An 18797-nucleotide genomic window follows, 5' to 3' on the forward strand; every position below is an offset into this window, starting at 1 on the left:
ACATTTAAAAAAATAACAAAAAAGAAACTTACAAGTACAGAGCATCATATTACATGTTAGCTTTCATATTTAATATTGTGCAAAATTTAAACATTTGAACAAAACATAATTAAATGTTCACCATTTTCTGTTTCAGTCTGTAGGAAGTATGGTGGTTCAATTAGCACAGCACTGGGGTGGAAAGGTGATAGCAACATCGCCATCAGCAGAAGAAACAAGTTATTTACAAAATATCAAACCACAAATAGGTATGTGCAGGAATTCATCCATACACCTCTATGGAAGACATGACTCTTATCTTCCACACAGGGGGTGTAGATTTCAAATGGAGTTGCCTATGCAGGTAACCCCATTTGAAATTCACACTCCCTGTGGGTGTATGGATTTCAACTGGAATAGTCTATTTGGAAGTCCTTAAAAGGCAGGTGTGTCACCTCACTTTGTCGGTAAACGCGCATACAAAGTGAGGAAATAGCCTATAACCCCCTTATACCCCCTATAGGAAGAGTGTTATTCAATGAACATAGTCACAAACCGAGGACTCGGATTTTGACCTCACTTTGTTCAAAATGTCCTCACTTTGAATGTGAAAAATTATATCTTGTCCTCTCTTGAATGCCTCTGCGTAACACACACACACACACACACAAAATATCTGAATGTACTGTTAAAGAGGTAATCAGTGGTTTGCCAAACACCCAAAATTCATCTCAATTCAGAATTTTGCATTTTTGGACCAAATCATTGATGTACTAATGAACCCCAAAAAAGATAAAAAGTGAAAGACTAAATCTGATATTCAAAATAATGTATAGTTGGATTTTGCTATGAAAAGGATAAAAAACTAAGCTCAATTTACTGACAGTTACCCCCGCTGGCAATTTCACTCCCAGCTGGCTGTGACCATAGACCCTGGAAGATAATGTTACAACAGTGGATAAACTAACTGTTGACAACTCTATCAATAGGGATCAGCAGGATAATTTAAGTGATTAGTGGTTTTAGTGGATTGTTATGCTAAAAGTATGTACATATTTTTATTATCACGGGTGAGGCTGTCAGATTTGGAATTGATGGTTTTAAAGTCTTATAGACATGAGATATTATAATCACGCTTTTCAAGGGTTTAGGACCAGAAGGCCCCATCTACCAGAAAGCCCTATCTGCAATTGCTGCACCATAGACATTTGGATAAATTCTGCATTCCATATTGTAAACAACCAAAAAAAAAAAAAAAAATAGTTTGATTGGCGAATATAAAAAATTTTTTAGGTAGGTAGGGATTCTTTTTTTTTTTTTTTTTTTTTACTTTTTAAGCTGTAAATTTCGCTTGATAAAGGCTTTGGAACTTTTTTCTTCTTTTTTTATTAACTAAAAAAGTTAGGGTTGTGCCTAATTTTCGGGTAGGTCGGGTTACGCCAATCAAACAAATTTTTTTAGGCCTAAACATATGTCACCTGGCAGCTATTGCAGATACAAATTTCTTGCCTAAACCCTCCATTTATGATTGTTGATCATTAATTTGGTGGAAAAGTTTGATAAAATATTTTGCACAGAAAATCTGTCCCTTACACAGCTCCAGCTAATGTTACCAAAATCACAGTTTGACAGTTTGATAAAATATTTTGCACAGAAATTCTGTGGTTGTCCCTTACACAGCTCCAGCTAATGTTACAAATATCACAGTTTCCATGGCAAATTTCAAAGGACTATTCCAGTTGAAATTCATACACCCCCTGTGGAAGACATGTCCTTAATCTCTCACACAGGGAGTGTGGATTTCAAATTGGGTTGCCTAAATGGGTGGCTCTATTTGAATCACTTGTGTGTAGACCTGAGGGTTCTCAACGATTTGGGTTGGCATGTGCAGCTGAACTCTGAAAATGATCCGACTTTAAACCAAAATTTGATGAACAAGTGACCCCAAAATTATACCAATTTTGGACACTTTTTTGCAAATTTTGCCAGTAAAAATTAACTCTTTTTTGATGAAATTTCATGAAATTTAGGGCCATCAATAAACCAGAATGTCTGAAAATGCACCTAGAATCTAAACTAAATGGCTGAAAATGCACCTGAATATGCCATGCCAATTGCACTTTGCTATTGTGGCTATTTTGCTGCAAGCTTGATTAGCCGCTCATACTACCTTAAAAAGCCAGTAAAATTAACTCTTTTTGATGAAATTTTCATGAAATTTAGGGCCATCAATAAACCAGAATGTCTGAAAATGCACCTAGAATCTAAACTAAATGGCTGAAAATGCACCCTGAATATGCCGCACATCTTCATATCCTCATTTCCACTAAGAACCCCCGTTGGAGATTAAGGTCATGTTGTCCACAGGGGTGTATGAAGTTCAGCTGAATAGCCCAGTTCAACTTTCAATTTGCAAATTAACTATACATTTGTGATGCGATCAAGCAAAGTGAGTCTGATGTCAATCAAAATCAAAATTCAGTTTTCAATTTCTTTACATGAGCCATTTTTCAGAGCTTTGTTTTGCTGAAAACTCCATCATAATTAGACTTATGGTTCCAGAGATATGGCCATTTTAGTGTTGCTCAAAACAATAAAATACAAAGGATGTTGAAAACTGTTATTGGGTATTTCACAAAATCAATATTCCCGACATCCGACTCATTTTGCTTGATCACATCACATTATATAGGTTAAAGGAACTTTCAAAGTTTTTCTATACAAACTGCACCATCAAACAAATTATACATAGACAGATTTGATTATCATTGCAAAGAGCTCTGTAAGTGTAAATTGCTATCCTTCGCGTTGCTGCTAACGTGTGCATGTAAGTAGTACTGTACCATAGTTTCCAAAATGTCACAGCCTCAATTGTGTGATAAAAAATATGGAAGTGAAGTAATAAAACTACACTAACATTTTTATTCTATCCTCATTTTGATCTCAGATTTTGTCGTTAACAGATTGACCTTTTCGGTAAATCCCATAAGCCTTTGTGAGTACACCTCAGATGTCGCCATTTGACGTCACGCCCGATTTGCTGTGCGCAGTAATGATGTTCGATAAACAATGTGTGCATTGACTGAAAAGGCCAATCGCTTTGATATTTACCATACGCTTTATAAGCACATCTATGCTTGGCTCCAAAAAGGAAAAAAAAATATCTGGAATTTTAAGGTTGGTCTAGTTTAACAAATCTGATAATCCCTTTAAGTTTTCATTTGGGATATCAATAACATGGTGGTTTGAAATTACCAGCCATAGATCAGAGCAGTGGTGTGGAAAATTGCTTTTTTGTTTCTTTTGGCAGGTCAGTTTAGACTATACATGGCACAAATTTCCATCAAATGATAAGAGAAAAGTACCTTTCAGTATAATGGTAAAATTTCAAAGGCTCAAAAACATCTTTATGACCAAGCTAGCAAAGCAATGTTCTCCTTGATCGCAAAGTGTAGAAAATCTTCTCTACCTATTGATTTACAGCTTGAGCTCTTTGATAGTCTCATTCGCCCAATGTTAACATATGGATGTGAAATTTAAAAGAATATGATGACAATGATGATGATGATGATGATAAAGTTATGAACTTTTTAGATGTCAATTTTTTACGTTTTTCTGCTTATTTGTGCCTATAATTATAGTACCAACACTTCCAATATATAACCTCCATAATTTCTTGATCAAGCATCTGTTCACATTTATTCAACATCAATGTTAAGAATAAGGCAGGCCTTTGATCCAAAAGCCCATAAAATTGATGCGGTCCATTGACCTGAGTCTATTGGAGTCAACTTTCCTTAACAAAACACATGAATAGGCCTGTCCTACTGTATTGTTTGAGAGTTGACTCCTATGGACTCAGATGCAACTTTTGAAACAGCCTCTTTTATATGAACTATTGTGGCTGAACACAACGATGTGTGACACTACATGTATAAATTGGTCCAGATGTGTAAGACAAATAAGGCTACACAAAGGCCTACTATTTTTTTACATTTTAACATTTCATAAATATTATTTCAATTTATTCTAAAAAGTGTTGGGAGAACTTAGAAGCTGTGGATCCTATATTTTATTGGATACACCAGAAGTACTGTTTAGGTAAGGTTGCTGACTCTGTGACTCAATCATATCCGAGGTCATTTTCTTTTTAAAACAAAAGAGTCAATTTTCAATACAGTTTAGTTGACCGGGATGAAGTAAGTTAACTTCTGCGGGTGATCCGGCTGGTGATACACATGAAGCCCCAGAAGACCATATTGCTACCAAACTAAATAAAATTGAGACACGATATAGTTTCATTTTGGTTAAAATAATGAAAATGAAAACCAGCCTATCCATCAATGACAGGTTTATCTTCCACCGTGTGATGAGTTAAGTTTCAAAATCTAATTTGATGTGATAACAGTGAGTGTTGTTGTCAATAACACTGAGTGTTGATGTGACAACAAACCAAGTGTTGATAACACCGAGTGCTGTTATGATAATATATTAAGTGTTGTTATGATAACACCACCAAACAAGGCGGTCCTTGAACCACGAGTCTCGCCTGCTTTCGCAATAACTTTTGGTAATAGAAGTAAACCAATAGGGATGGCGATCCCAAATAGGTCATCTGAAGACATGGGAAGTGAACACCACACATAGTTAATAATTATTTCATTTTCTGCCTATTTTTCAATTGACCTCAAATGACCTTTGACATCAGTTTTTCTTTGAACATCCCCTTTACATTGCAATGTTAGATCGGCAGGTAGTGATTAGGGGTTAAAATAAAAGTTTAACTTTCCAATAGTTTACTTTGACCGAGATGAAGAAAGTTTACTTCCGCTAGTGATACACTTGAAGCCCCAGAAGACCATATTGCTTCCAAACTAAATAAAATTGAGAAACAATCTAGCTCAATTTTCGATAAAATAATGAAAATGAACACCGGCCTATCCATCAGTGACAGTAAGTGTTGTTGACAATAACAGTGAGTATTGTTATGAATAACAGTTGTGTTGTTGTGAATTACAGAGAATGGTGTTGTCATAACACAGAGTTGTTATGGTTCTAGCTTGTTCCCAAAATCCAAAGTGGATGACTTTTCTCATCGTTGTGATCATTTTAATAAAGTAGGCTATTATAAAATTAATTTTTTTCTGTATCACTTGGTCTAGGTTTTAAAATACTTTGGGGTATTTGCTGGTGTAGTGCACAATGCACATTAGAATAGGACCATTGCTAGGTCCAGGGTTATAGCTTCTGGAGCCCACCACTGAAGGTTCATTTTGATGCTAGAGCCCACCACTCAAACTTAAAAAACATAGTGTATTTTACCAAATTTATCCTTAAAGTATCCACTTTTGTTGAAATCTTTGAAATTTTGCTAAAATCAAGTAAATTCTGCAAATTGCTGCCCGGCACTCAAATTGACTAAGAATAAGAATAAACGATAGGAATTTTTGTTTTTACTATTTTACTTTGTTAATACTATCGTAGTGGATACTGGCTGCAGTGTCATCCACTACTCAAAATATTGGACCTGCCTGTCATCTATCACATATAGAGGATAGTAAAACCAAAATTCCTATAATTTATTCTGTAAGTAATGGCTGTCATATGTATACCAAGTCGGCATAGATTGTGACCACTCATCCCACACTGCATGTATGCACTATAACCCTCCCTGTCAACACAATGAGAGATAGATGAGACCCAAGAGTAGACCATGTTGAATCAATGCTTGGAGGAAAGTGGTTGGTTGGGAGCAAGATAGGGAGGCATTCCACTTGAAGTGTTCTTTTCAGAGCTACCAAAATTTTAAGCAATCCACTTCAGCTCTAATGACTATTCTTACCATATCTCTGATTGGTGCACTTTTCAGAGCCACTGAAATGTTTAAGTTAAATCCACTTCGCCTCTACTGCCTATACCATATCTCTGATTGGTGCAATGTATGATTTTCAAGACAATGTGGTTTTCTTGTATGTTTACAGGTCAGATACTTGAGACAGATGAGGCACTGAAGAAGTATGCCATGTTAAATCAATGCTTGGAGGAAAGTGGTGGATTAGGAGTGGACTGCATTATTGATGATGGAGGTAAGATAGGAGGAGGCACTCCATTTGAAGAACTCTTCTGACAGCCACCAGAAGATATTAGAGCCACCCAAAGATATTGGGGGAGCGAGTTGGCGCAGCAGTAGTTCCCTCGCCTTGCACCACTGATGAGGTCCCAGGTTCAAGCCCCAGCCATGCCCAAGGTCTGTATGTGCACTTGGTTTATCCCGATCCATTATTTATTTTATTTAAACTTTCTTTAGGCAGGGTAGCCCCTTCAATGACAAAGCACTGATTTCCAAGGAGGCCCTGCAAGTACATAACATAGTTAAAACATAACATAGTTAAAACATAACATAATTAATACAATACAGCAAAAAGTGAGATGCAGATTTGTACAATGATAATATAAATTAAAATAAATTTACATGACATCACCATGTACAGTGATAACAACATTTTACAATAATATTATTTCAAGGCAGGTTTTACAAATGCAGCATTCTTAAGTTGGAAAATACTCATGTTATCAAAGTTATTACAAATACTAACAGGAAGATTATTCCAAAGTTTAACTGCTCTCATTTGGAAAGTGCGCTTACCAGCATTATTATTCCAAGATGGTTCATGTAATAAATTAAAAGTTTGACTTCTGGTACCTTTTGAATGAACAGAGTGCATGAAGGTAAACTGAGATGAAAGATAAGATGGAGCAGTACCTAGCTTGCTCTCGACTCAAAGGTTTTCTCTGGGATCACCGGTTTCCTCCTGCTTTCAAAATCGGTGATTAGTTGTTTGGTTATCAAACAAAAACTTACTTCACTGAAAGGAATTTGGGGAGCTGCAGAAAATGGGTGGATATTACAATCTAAGTGGTCGGATAGGTTTATGGCAGGTTCGGCTGCAACCAGCCTAGTTGATGCGATCTGATTGTGATGATTCACCACGCAGCAAAATTACAGCGCTTTGAATCCTCTGGAAAAATGCGCTCTATAAATTCTGAAATTTATTTATTTATATTAGACCCAAAGAGAACTGACTCAGCCATGTTTGCCTGTTGTTCATGGAGGGCAAATTTGTCATGTACCCGGTAAACTTCGATTTCAAGCAGTGGTTGTTTGCATTGGGCAAGTAGTGCATGGTGCACTAAGCACTACATGCCAGGGCTCAAAATAGATGAGGGCCAAGGGCGATTTGCCCATGAAAATGCCAAAATAGCCCTGAGGCACTTGTATTTCAAGTTGTATAACCAGCATACAAGGACTTTCAAAAAGTACCCAATGCAAGTAATCTGTCCCAAATGTAACATGGACCCAAAGCAAGTATTATACAGTTGTTTTCCTACCCTAAGCAATTATTTTACTGTGATGAGTTGTGATGAACACACCTTGAAGCTCCGACACCCATAAACAAATGCCAGCCTACAGCAATCATTTGCACAATTGAGGTACCCTTTTTCCCAATTTTTACTGTTTTGGACATCGCAAATGAGATGAGCGTGTATCGCGTCCGGCTGTGGAAGAAATAACCTTATATTCAATTTTGTGTATGCAGGTGATAATCAACTTGCCTCCAGAAAAAGTAAAAGACATATTTGCTTTGTACGTAGAGAACCTGTGCAGATACAGTGAAAATAGGCAACCCCCCCTATTTGCAAAATTTTCTGACTAGTGTGCAAGATTGACTCTGACACCACTCCATTCCCAGACAGTTTTTAAAATTAAAGGTGAAAGTAGCCAAATATAGTGCCTACTTTCTTTTCAATCTTATTCCCAGTGATCAAGCATGATAATATTCCTGTTTAAAGAAGCATTCATGTTGTTGTTGCCCAAATGTTGAAGTTTGCATTTATTTACAGCCCATTTTGGGTCATTTTGCACCTATTTTACCTTTTAATAATTTTCCTCTTTTGTTTTTGTTGTTTTCATTCTCATGCCTGCAGTGATAGTTTTTCCTAATGAAGAAGACGATCTGACATTGAATCCAGCAAGAAGGCGACAGCTTAAAACTTTACCAACCAAACATGAGATAATCTCAGCCTTGGCAGTGGGTGGTAGATGGATAACCAAACAGAGTAATTTACAGGTATAGCTGTCTTCCTCCCATGTAAAAATACAGTATCTGGTCTGCTTAGTGCTATCAGATACTGCCTTTTACTTTGAGGACAGACTGATTCAAAATATTTGCCTCCCAAATCAAAGTGTAATATCTGCTCTACTTTTAGAGCAGACTGACTAATATTTGCCTCCCAAATCAAAGTGTAGTATCTGCTATGTTATTTACATGTAGATACATCATTTTGACTTTATGAGCAGACTGATTTAAAAAACACCTGTCTCCAAGTACAGGGTGAGTCAAAAAAAGTGCAATAGAGAAAAGAATCCACTTTTATTTAAGAACCGATTTGAACCTTTTAGGTTTTAAAACATTTTATAAATGATATATCCATTAGTGACCTTGTGTGAAAAAACCAAGGAATTAGCATTTACCGTTTTGTTATTTTATGACATATTTTATAGCGATACCTAATTTTAATGTTTGTCCAAGAAACATCTAAAATTTGAATGTCAGCCCACTATGTGTAAGGTAGATTTGGAACAACTGCTATTTTCTTAACCTCATTTGCATTGAAATAAAATGAAGCACCCAGTTTGTTATTGTCCTTGGTCTTGTTTAAGGAAAAGAAACATTATTTGTTGTTATTTACATTTTACATTTACTTTAAAGATGTTTATTCTCTATGAAAAACATACACATTTGTAGGCGGATTTTTTCATATGTCTAAATGAAATGCGCTCAAATTTAAGTGGATTAAATTATAAAATATCCAGTAAGTTGGACATATTGGGATTTAAAAAAAAGTTGGAGTCGAGTGAGGTATGAAGGACTTAAAGTAATGTTAGAAAGTTTGTTTGAACAGAAAAAAGAAATTAAACTAACGCAAAAATCAACCTTATTTAGCTAAAGTCAGTTTCAGAGCTGGTGCCTTTATCGTGCATTGTGTGCTCTCATTCAAAATACATGGTACCTCGTGGACAAATAATGAAATTGGGTATCGTAGCAAAAGGACTCATAAAAATTAAACGGTAGATGTGATTGACTTCATTTTTTCACAACAGGTAACTATTGAGTGTGGCATTTATAGAAACTTTCAATAATTGGAAAGTTCAACGTGGTTCTTACATAAATATCGATTCTTTGCTCTATTGCACTTTTTTTGATTCACCCTGTAGGAGGGCAGTATCTGTATCTCCGCCTTGGCTGAGGGTGATACATCGTTAACAAAACAGTGCAAAGAAGATGGATCCAGCCCTGAATGCTAGCTGCTAGCTGTCGCCTGATAACAGGTTGTCTTTAAGCAACACCAACTGAGAGCCTATACACTCTGGTATAGCGCCACCAGATGTAAGACGTAATGTAGTAAGCATGAAAGAACGCCAGCACCAAGCCACTGATGTAAGACATCCCCTGTTTGGACATGGCCCTCCAGAAAGTTGTCGGAAGTCCGGAGATAGCTTCCTCAACAGTGTAACTCCACTTGAAAAGTCAGCCAACAGAAAAAGAGTGGCAAAATGGGAGGAGAGATCTACCAATCACCCGCACATTTTGAATATTCCTGTTGGCGAAGAACTAGCACCTGGTGCAGATGCAAGTTGGGTTGAATGGAAATGCCTCAATAGGTTAAGGTCTGGTGTAGGAAGATGTAAAGTCAACCTCAGCAAATGGGGATATCGAAATAATACAGATGTAACCTGTGATTGTGAAACAGAACCACAAACAATGGATCACCTACTGTGTTGCCCTTAAAGGCTTAATGTACGATTACCTTCAAATTTTAAATTTGTCATTATATACTCAAAATGCTGAAATAATACTAGTAATAATGATCGGGAATGGTTTCTGTCCATTTTGAGCTGAAATAACGAGGTAACGTGAAAGAAACACTGCTTGTTATTTTGGCTGTTGAATTATGACTTTATGTCTAACTTTGCTCTGTTTACCTACAAACACAACAAATTTGGCTGATTCCATTTAGGTGCAAGTTGTGACATGTGTAAACATTACAAATATGCCAAAAAATCAGGTTTGAAAAAATTAACCAAATTCCTATTATAAGATCGCACATTATGACTTTAACTGGAGCAAACATGCACAACTGCTGACTTAGCTATCGCAAGAACCACTGAACCATTACTGGGCTTGTTTGTACTAATTTCAATGCATTTTTCATGCCAATTCCAAATATGTGACGTGTCATGTCAAAAGGAGACACTTTTGGGCTGGATCGTAAATGGAGATGTAGCCAAAAATCTGCCCGGGGGTTATTTTTTTCACCATTTGGGTTTGTTGCGAATTTGTGATGTTGTTAATGTTAAAAATATTGTCTGATAGTTACAGACTGGAATATAACTGGCATCTTGTATTTTTTGAGACATTTTCAAGGTAATTCCTACTCTCAACACTGTCAATAATATTTTGAAAGGCCGATATCTAAATTTCCAATATTATAATACCATAACTTACAAACTCAATATCTTCGCTTAGGAATGTCCGATTTTATTGGCGAAAAACGTTGTAGGAGCAAAATATCTCTATATTTAAGATATGTAAAAACCTCAAAATTGATAACCTGCCCAAAAGTGTCTCCTTTTGACATGACACGTCACATATGGTCATGCAAATGTACAATTCTGAAATTTTTTACATTTTTACAGAAAATGTAGAACTTGTCGTCTGCAATCGACACTCATGTGGAGATTGTTAACATGTAATGATATATGATCTATCTTTCTTATTCCTTTATTTTGTTTTTAGATTGATCCACCAGACTCGAGACTGTTAAGCCTAAAAGCAGCTAGCATCTGTTATTTGAATGATACAGTATGGACGTTGTCATGCCAACAACAAGGAAAATATTTACGTATCCTTTTGTTTACTTTGCTACTAATTCTGTTTAGATTTTTTCAATGCCTTCATAGTGCATAGGTTCTAACCCCATGGGCACAACTGTCTTTTTACAGTTCCCCTGATTGGTTAATTACATGATATAATAATCTGAGTAACTAATCAAAATAGAGCTTTTAGATCTCTTAGCAATGCATAATTGCATATACCCTTTCAGCCCAACTTACTATTCTTACCATATCTCTGATTGGCTAAATACATGATATAGCCCTCTTAGTAACCAATCTAGATAGTTCTTAGAGGGTGATAACATGGACTTTATAATAGAGCACGAAAAGCGATAGACTTGCAACTCCGTTCACCGACGTGAGGACAGTGACAAAAAATAAGAAAAAAAAAAAAAAACATTTTGGTTTAATTTATGTTAGTTATTCTATGAACTTTAATGTGTCCCATGCTTGATATTAAAAATAAAATGATTCACAATCTAGTAAAAAAACACATTTTTAAAATAAACACAATTTTAGAGTCAAAACTATTTCCAAATCAGTGTGAATTGATGCACGCTTAAAGCGCCTGCATCCATAACAGACAAGGAATGATACCCACTGGTAAATAACACAGGAAAGAGCCCTGAGTGATACCAATACTTTTCTGTATTTTCGTCTCAGCTTATCAGTACATGCATACTTTCCAATACCTTTATTGATTACATTTAATACGGGAGGCAAGGAAGATTCTGGGAAGGAAGCACAGTTTCAGAGGTTCAGAAACCAGTGTAACTAGGGAATAAGTCTTACCCTTCCAAGAACCTTTGCAACATGATATATAGCCTCATTTCATCAAATGACTCTAGATGAGTTGACTTCTGACGTCATTGCCTGGCAGTATGCACGCACATCATCACAATTTCCATTGTATTTTGCCTGGCAGTATGCGCACGCATCATATTTTGTTCAGGGCCTGTGCTTTTAAAACTACCGCCACATCACAATAAGGCTATTGAATAGTGTAGTGGTTGTATTCAGATTGCTCAGGCATAGCGATATACCAGTCCCTTGCCTTTGTTGATAAATATTAAGGTCAACTCATCTATAACTTTGTACAGATTCTCTTTGTTTTCATTTTGTGGTTAAACATGGGTCGATATATAGTCAAGAAATAAACATATTTTGCAAGATATGTATGTGCTTAGTTCACTGAGGTACATTTCATCACTATCAACCCATGTTGCACTAGATAGCAAATCAGTATAGGAAAGTAAAATGGGAGAAATGTGTTATATGGGATGTTCCCATTTTGAACTTGTTATAAATAAACAACATTAAGTTGAATATTGCAGCATGCAGTCAAGTCCTGCTGACACTGTTATGAGTATCTTAACTACTCCCTCAGATATCCTTCGAGATATTATTGACAAGTTAGCTGATGGAGTTATCAGGTAAGTTGGTTACCATATCAAATTGAGAACGAGAATGAAACGTCCTATATTTTAAGTCATAACTTCCTGGTCTAATTAAATGTCTGCTACTTCAACTCTGGAACTGTGTAGACACACCTGGGTCTTGATGGGACCAAGCTCAAACAAAATGCTGAAGCCAGGCTAAAAAGTATATATTAGGCTATATCGCTTTCTACAAAATCGGGTGCCAATAGCCTTTTCCCATTCTTTGGTCCACAAAAACTTTGTTGAGCATTTAGGGCATCAAATATGTTGTTTTTCTGGTAGAACTCAACAAGATCTACACGACATATATAGTTTTCCATACTTTAAATGCTTTCTTCAGCCTGATTAACCCTTGCAAAGGCTCAAAATCGTTAAAATGCATTTCCACTGCTCAAGTGTCAAATCTGACCCTTAATATTTTCTTTGAATAAATGTGTTTCCTTTCCTTTTTTGTTCTTTTTTAATTAGATAACGCACCATCATATTGTTTATCAACATTATTTTTTAGTGATTAAAACGCTTTGTGTAATTCTAAAATAAATTGCACTTTCCACCAAAACACTGTGAGCTACGTTACCCCTTTTTAACACACGTTATTGGAAAGAAGTAAAACAGAGGTATCAATGTAGTTTGCGGTTTTTGAAAGGAAACACTCATAGGTTTTTAAAAATCACAGTAAAAATCGTGAAGCTGTAGCATTTTGGGCATAGAAATGTTGTAAACATTGAAATTTTGACCGACCATGTTAAGACTGGTGAGCTACGTTACCAGGATTTCATAGTATGCATTTGTATAACATGTACTTCCTATGTATGTGATAGGTACAGTGATCGAACTCCATTTATATTAGAATTAAAACAAAATGTTCTAACGCTAACGCAATCACATCAAAACATTAAAACCTGTGAACTACGTTACTGTGAGCTACGTTAGCCACGCACTCATCTACGCATCTTTAAAACTTCTATGAAATGGTGAAATCGGTTTTACATTTCACTCAAGTGATCTTTTGTTTGCTTTTTATGACCTTGGATTAAGTAAAACCAGTCCATTTTGGAGCCGGTAACGTAGCTCACATTACATTGAGTTTTAGTGTTAAAAAACATCATGACTTCCTGAAAGAAAAAATATGCAAGTGGTGTTGGCAATCTTTTACATCTGAAGGTAGTGATACATTTACTCTTAAAAAACACAAAAAAGCAGGTCTTTTGAACAACTTTTATTTTTCAATTTTTACAGTGGATTGGCACCCGATTTTGTAGAATGAGCGATATATTCTAGTTAAAATCATCTGATTGAGTATTAACACACAGACTTTATGTGCATGCTCCATAGAACTTCTGCTAGTGGAATATCTGTGAGGGGTGGAGAAAATTAACTGTCGGAAGTTCTGCACTCGGAAGCGAAATACCCTTTCCTTGCTATATATACAGCGGCGGATCATTTCTGCGCTCAGGGGCATAGAATCCACAGTCTGAGTTTCTGTGCTGGGAATTGAAATAATCGCTTTTATTATTAAACATAGAGTTGGATCACCGAGCTCAGGGACAGAGAATACACTGTTGGGAGTTTCTGCGCTCGGAAGCAGAAACCCTCTTTCCTTGTTATACCATAAAAACTTGACAGTTGGCATAATGTGCTTAGCTGCTTACTATCGAGCGCGTTTTGAAAATATGAAATTGTACCAAAGTCCAGTGTTTTACCAACTGTGCTAATGGGGTTGAGACAGAAATTTGCAGATTTACTTGTTCGTAATAACTATGTTATCGATGATTTGCTCAAAACCCTTTACACTTTTGTGATACGGGCACTTCATGTTTGCATGTTTTAAAAGCGCTCGATAGTAAGCACATTATGTGACACGCATCAAGGGAAATGAGTCGGATGTTGATATTGATTTTGAGATATTGGCAAAGAAAGTGATAAAATTCTTTTGTTTTTTTTATGTTGCTTTTAATAGTTGATAAATTGACATAACTTTGTAACAAAAGTCATATCAACATAGGGTTTTCAGTGTCTGAAAGCTCTTTATATCCTCTGTAGAAACATATGTAAAACTCAGGTGGTGTATGACGTGCAGTCCCTAAATTCAGTAAATTTTTTTCGTCAACCGTGTAATTGAATGGGATTATTTTGAAATTTTAAAACGCTTGAAATATCACAAACAAATAGGCCTATGTTGATAAATAATATAAATACAAGCTAAAACCGTTGTTCGATAATGAACCCCACAAGACTAACCGAGTATATGGAAAATGCCATACGGTCGAGCGGTTTCACGAGTTGCCGGCTCGATCATGTCATCCGCCGCCTGGTAAACTCATTTTCGACCAGGGTCGAATATGTGACTCATTCCCTTGATCATGTCACATGTGCCATCTATCAAGTTTTTACAGTATAATAGAGACATTGCGATTTCCAAACGTAGACATCGGACGTACGTTGATCTATTCAAAACCACTCTCCTGTATCGAAGCGAGGTCACATATTTAGCTTTTTTTGAAGATATTCCACGTGCGAAATCGACATAGATACATCGTTGAAAATTTACAAAATTTGTCCATTTCCCAATATATTAAAGACAGTCAAAGATAATGAACATCTGAAGGAAAGTCTAATTATTATTATGATCCTTTTGTTTGTAACAAATCAAAGGTACAGCGATGTGTTAAAAATGGACTAAATTTAAACGCTATTCACACGCAGAGATTGCCCATTGAAATGTGTGTGATACTTTGTTAAGAAAACTACATTGCGATTTCCATTTTGGATTCCAACGTAGAATAAAAAACGCAGATGCTACGTTGAAATATGCTGATTTTACCTCATGTCTAAGTCCATGCAACGCTACCAATTTTCAGGACTAAAAAAAAGTATCATTTTGAAAGTTTACCAAGTTCAATTTTTACGTCATCCTACATCTCCTTTGTTAAACTGCTTCACTGGTTACGGTTGATAAACGAATTCGATTTAAAATTATTCTTCATGTATTCAAAGTGCTAAATGGACTATCACCGATATATCTCACTGACTACATCGCTACCTACATTCCACCTAGGAAGGGCCTTCGCTCTGAGCTTGATATTACTCGTCTTGTCATCCCAGGAGTAAGAGAAAATTGGTGATGGTTCATTTAGTGTGTCTGGTCCAACCCTCTGGAACCAGTTACCCTACACTTCGCACTGCTCTCACAGTTGAATCTTTTAAAAGGGTCTTAAAATGTATATTTTCTAATGTATTTTGCTGTTGTTATTTTTGTATATTTGTAAAGCGCAATGTTCATATTTTTGGTATTGCGCTATATCAAGCGCCGTTGTTATGTTATGTTATGTATGTATGTAGTGATCTTTAATCTACCAAAATTATATGTTTTGGGGCAACTATAATATTTGGGTTTAATTAGGTTTAATCAGCATGTAGGTCAAAATTTTAATCAAAATCGAAAGTGGTCTGTTTGAATTTAGGCAGAGTCTCAGCTCACTGTTATTTTTTCAATCACTATGCCCTCTATTGACTTAGGTTAGAAGCTGTTAGATATTGAGCAAATATTATAGTCTTTATTCTGACTTTCTTGTTCTCCATCGTGATTTAATGAGCAAACCCAGTCTGGAACAGAGACTAGCCATATTCAACACCGTATTAACGTACGCGAAAACGTACGCGAAAATGTACGTGCCACGTGCTGTGTTTGAAAAATCGCAATGTCTCTAATAACTCAGACTGAGTGCAGAAATGATCCACTGCAATATATAGCAAGAAACATGGATATTTTGACCCCGAGTGCAGAACTTCTGAGAGTGAGTTCTCTACGCCCTCGAGTGCAGTTATTCCACTATTGGAAATTCTGTGGAGGGGCGCTGGAGATAGATTGATACCTCATTCATGGAAAGTACCGTATTCTTTTTTTTTTTTCTTTTTAATGTTTTTTTTTTCGGTTTTGGAGTGTCCCTGGACCTAGACCTAGATGCTAGGATCATTCATGGTTGACCTATAAAATTAAAAAATTCAGATATTTTGATTTTTAATATGAAAATTGATAATTTGTATTCATGTCATACTCTATTAATGATTTCAAAATGCATTGAATTTGAATGCATTTTTGAAATCATTAATAGAGTATGATATGAAAAACAAAGTATCAATTTTCATATTAAAATACAAAAATGTCTTGAATTTTTTTTTTGAAATTGAGTATAATCCCACCCCCAATTGTGAAAATTTTCACATAAAAATTTGGGACTATACTCGGCCCAATACTGGTACTTGTATTTTTTTTAATCTATTGTTTCTTTTTAGTGCAATGCATCACTATTTCTTTTTCCCATTTTTCTTTCCATTCCAACAGGCCCAACATTACAAGGACAGTAAGCTTAGAAGGAGTATGCCAGATCTACAACTCATTGGAAGGCCAGACACTAGGAAAGACAATTATGATTAGAGACAGCCCATAGGCACATTGGAATGCTAGGCCTATATATCTATATATATCACTATGAAATTTTTAAACTGAAAGTCACACAGAAATTATGACAGTGAAACACTGAAAATCACCACAAAAAAAGAAAATGTAGTAGAAAATGTGTTGGTCAAAGATGTTGATGAATGAATAGGCCCCCTCCTCCGTATGAATGTCTTTTCCTTTTTGGCATATCCACTCCAGATGGCCCATCACTGACCACGTAGCCTCTTCTAATCATTCCATCAATTGGGAGGACTCAGTTATTGACAGAGAAGCTGACAAGACCACTAGATGGCTAAAAGAAGCCATTCGGATACGCCAAAAAGGACAAGGGGCCTATTCACTCAACAACATCTTTGACCAACTCATCACGCCCTCAACGGTTCCTGTTGCCTATCAAAGGAAGCAGTCAGATGTGATGAGTTGCCAGTCTGATGAAACCACTAGTGTAGTGGTAAAACATCACTAAAAATGTGAGCGGTCAACATCATTTTTCACTGGAATTGTTCAAAAAGGACTATGTTAACATTTGAATCCAACATTCCAAAAGAACTTGTTCAAAGAAGTCAAAAGGTCATTGACATCATATGTATTATATACATACAAAAATATTTATGTCGTTTGATTGATGGATACTACATCACATGACATGAAACATTTATGATATTTCCTCGATATTTCATGGCAGGGGGGAAAGTTCTCATAAAAAAGTACTGACAGGATTCAGAAATACTTTAATGTGTTATATGAAACAAATATCAAGTGCTATTTATTTGCGAAATGGTACAAAATACATACCCTTCTTGACCGAGGACAGTGAGCCTACTATTTTTTCTTTTTTTTTGCTCTCAGGGAAAATAGTAAGTGCCCGGTCATCGGGATACTCCAAGTCCAATTATTCAAAGGCCACATGATTGTTCTGAAAATTCAATAATTCATTGGCTCCTCAATCAGTTTTTGCACCATACAGCACTGGACTGCTTAAAGAATCAGAAAGCAATGTGAGAGCGTGGCGCAATGGTTAGGGTACTTGCCTTTAGTGCATGAGGTCCCGGGTTCGATTCCCGGCGGTGGCGATTTGCTGGGATATTGACTTGGAAAAAAAGTCTGAAATTAATTGGCAACTTCTGTAGATTAAATTCAGACTGCCGCTCTCCCCATGGTTCATTTAGAATTGGGTAAATGAATCATGAAAGTACTCCATCCTTCGGAGGGGACGTTAAGCCGTTGGTACCATGTACAGAGAGCCATACCTGTACATGTATCTCGCAGCCAGTTTCGAAAAGAGTAGGGTGTTAACCCCTGACTGTTCCCAACCCGTCCCGGTGTTCAAATGGTCGCCAATGGAAATAAGCTTCAATAGAGGCTTTCTTGGGTTATCCAGGGTTGTCAAAACCTGAACAAATCAAATTTTAAAAAAATGTTTACACCTTATTTTTTGTGGGACGTGAAAACACCAAATTGCATTCTGCATATGAGGAATGTCCTGATGATATCAAATCATAAGATTGATAAAGTTTACTGTGAGGACTTTTAAATATTAAAAATATAAATTTGTAATGATTTCCTATATAAAATTTGTATTATAATGTCGCAAAATTAAAAAAATGTGTATGATTTGCTCTCATATCCCACAAAAATACTGTGCAAACGTTGCTATCTAATCCCTTTAAAGGGGCAATTCGTTATCTACAGCCTCATCCCCCCACTTTTCTCAAAAAAGTTGAGATTTTATACCACTGGCTACATAATGGTTATGTAGAAACAATTTATTGCATATTAATTTGTTCAGCAAAAGTGTCGTCAATTTGTACAACACAGTAGCCTATGGAGCAGTGTATAATCATGTATAACTCGCAAATGCAAAATCAGAATCAACTGAAATGTTTGTGGATATCTGCCGAAAATTATCATAAAAAAGGTTGCTAGGATCACAAAATACTCCTTTAAAAGCACAATGGCT

The 18797-nt window shown here is 36.1% G+C and overlaps 1 protein-coding gene across 1 annotated transcript in view; it reads left to right on the top strand.

Annotated features, from left to right (window-relative positions):
- LOC140140923 (quinone oxidoreductase-like protein 1) overlaps positions 1–18245 on the top strand; it is a 33887-nt gene extending 15642 nt beyond the window's left edge. The window contains exons 6-11 of the mRNA XM_072162683.1: positions 137–248; positions 5961–6065; positions 7966–8108; positions 10839–10944; positions 12324–12369; positions 16721–18245. Of these exons, the coding sequence (XP_072018784.1) occupies positions 137–248; positions 5961–6065; positions 7966–8108; positions 10839–10944; positions 12324–12369; positions 16721–16826 (618 nt within the window). The 3' untranslated portion in view covers positions 16827–18245. The remainder of the gene's footprint in view (positions 1–136; positions 249–5960; positions 6066–7965; positions 8109–10838; positions 10945–12323; positions 12370–16720) is intronic.
- Positions 18246–18797: the final 552 nt, after the last annotated feature.

This window comes from Amphiura filiformis, chromosome 19, assembly GCF_039555335.1.
Source record: "Amphiura filiformis chromosome 19, Afil_fr2py, whole genome shotgun sequence".
Classification (NCBI taxonomy): domain Eukaryota; kingdom Metazoa; phylum Echinodermata; class Ophiuroidea; order Amphilepidida; family Amphiuridae; genus Amphiura; species Amphiura filiformis.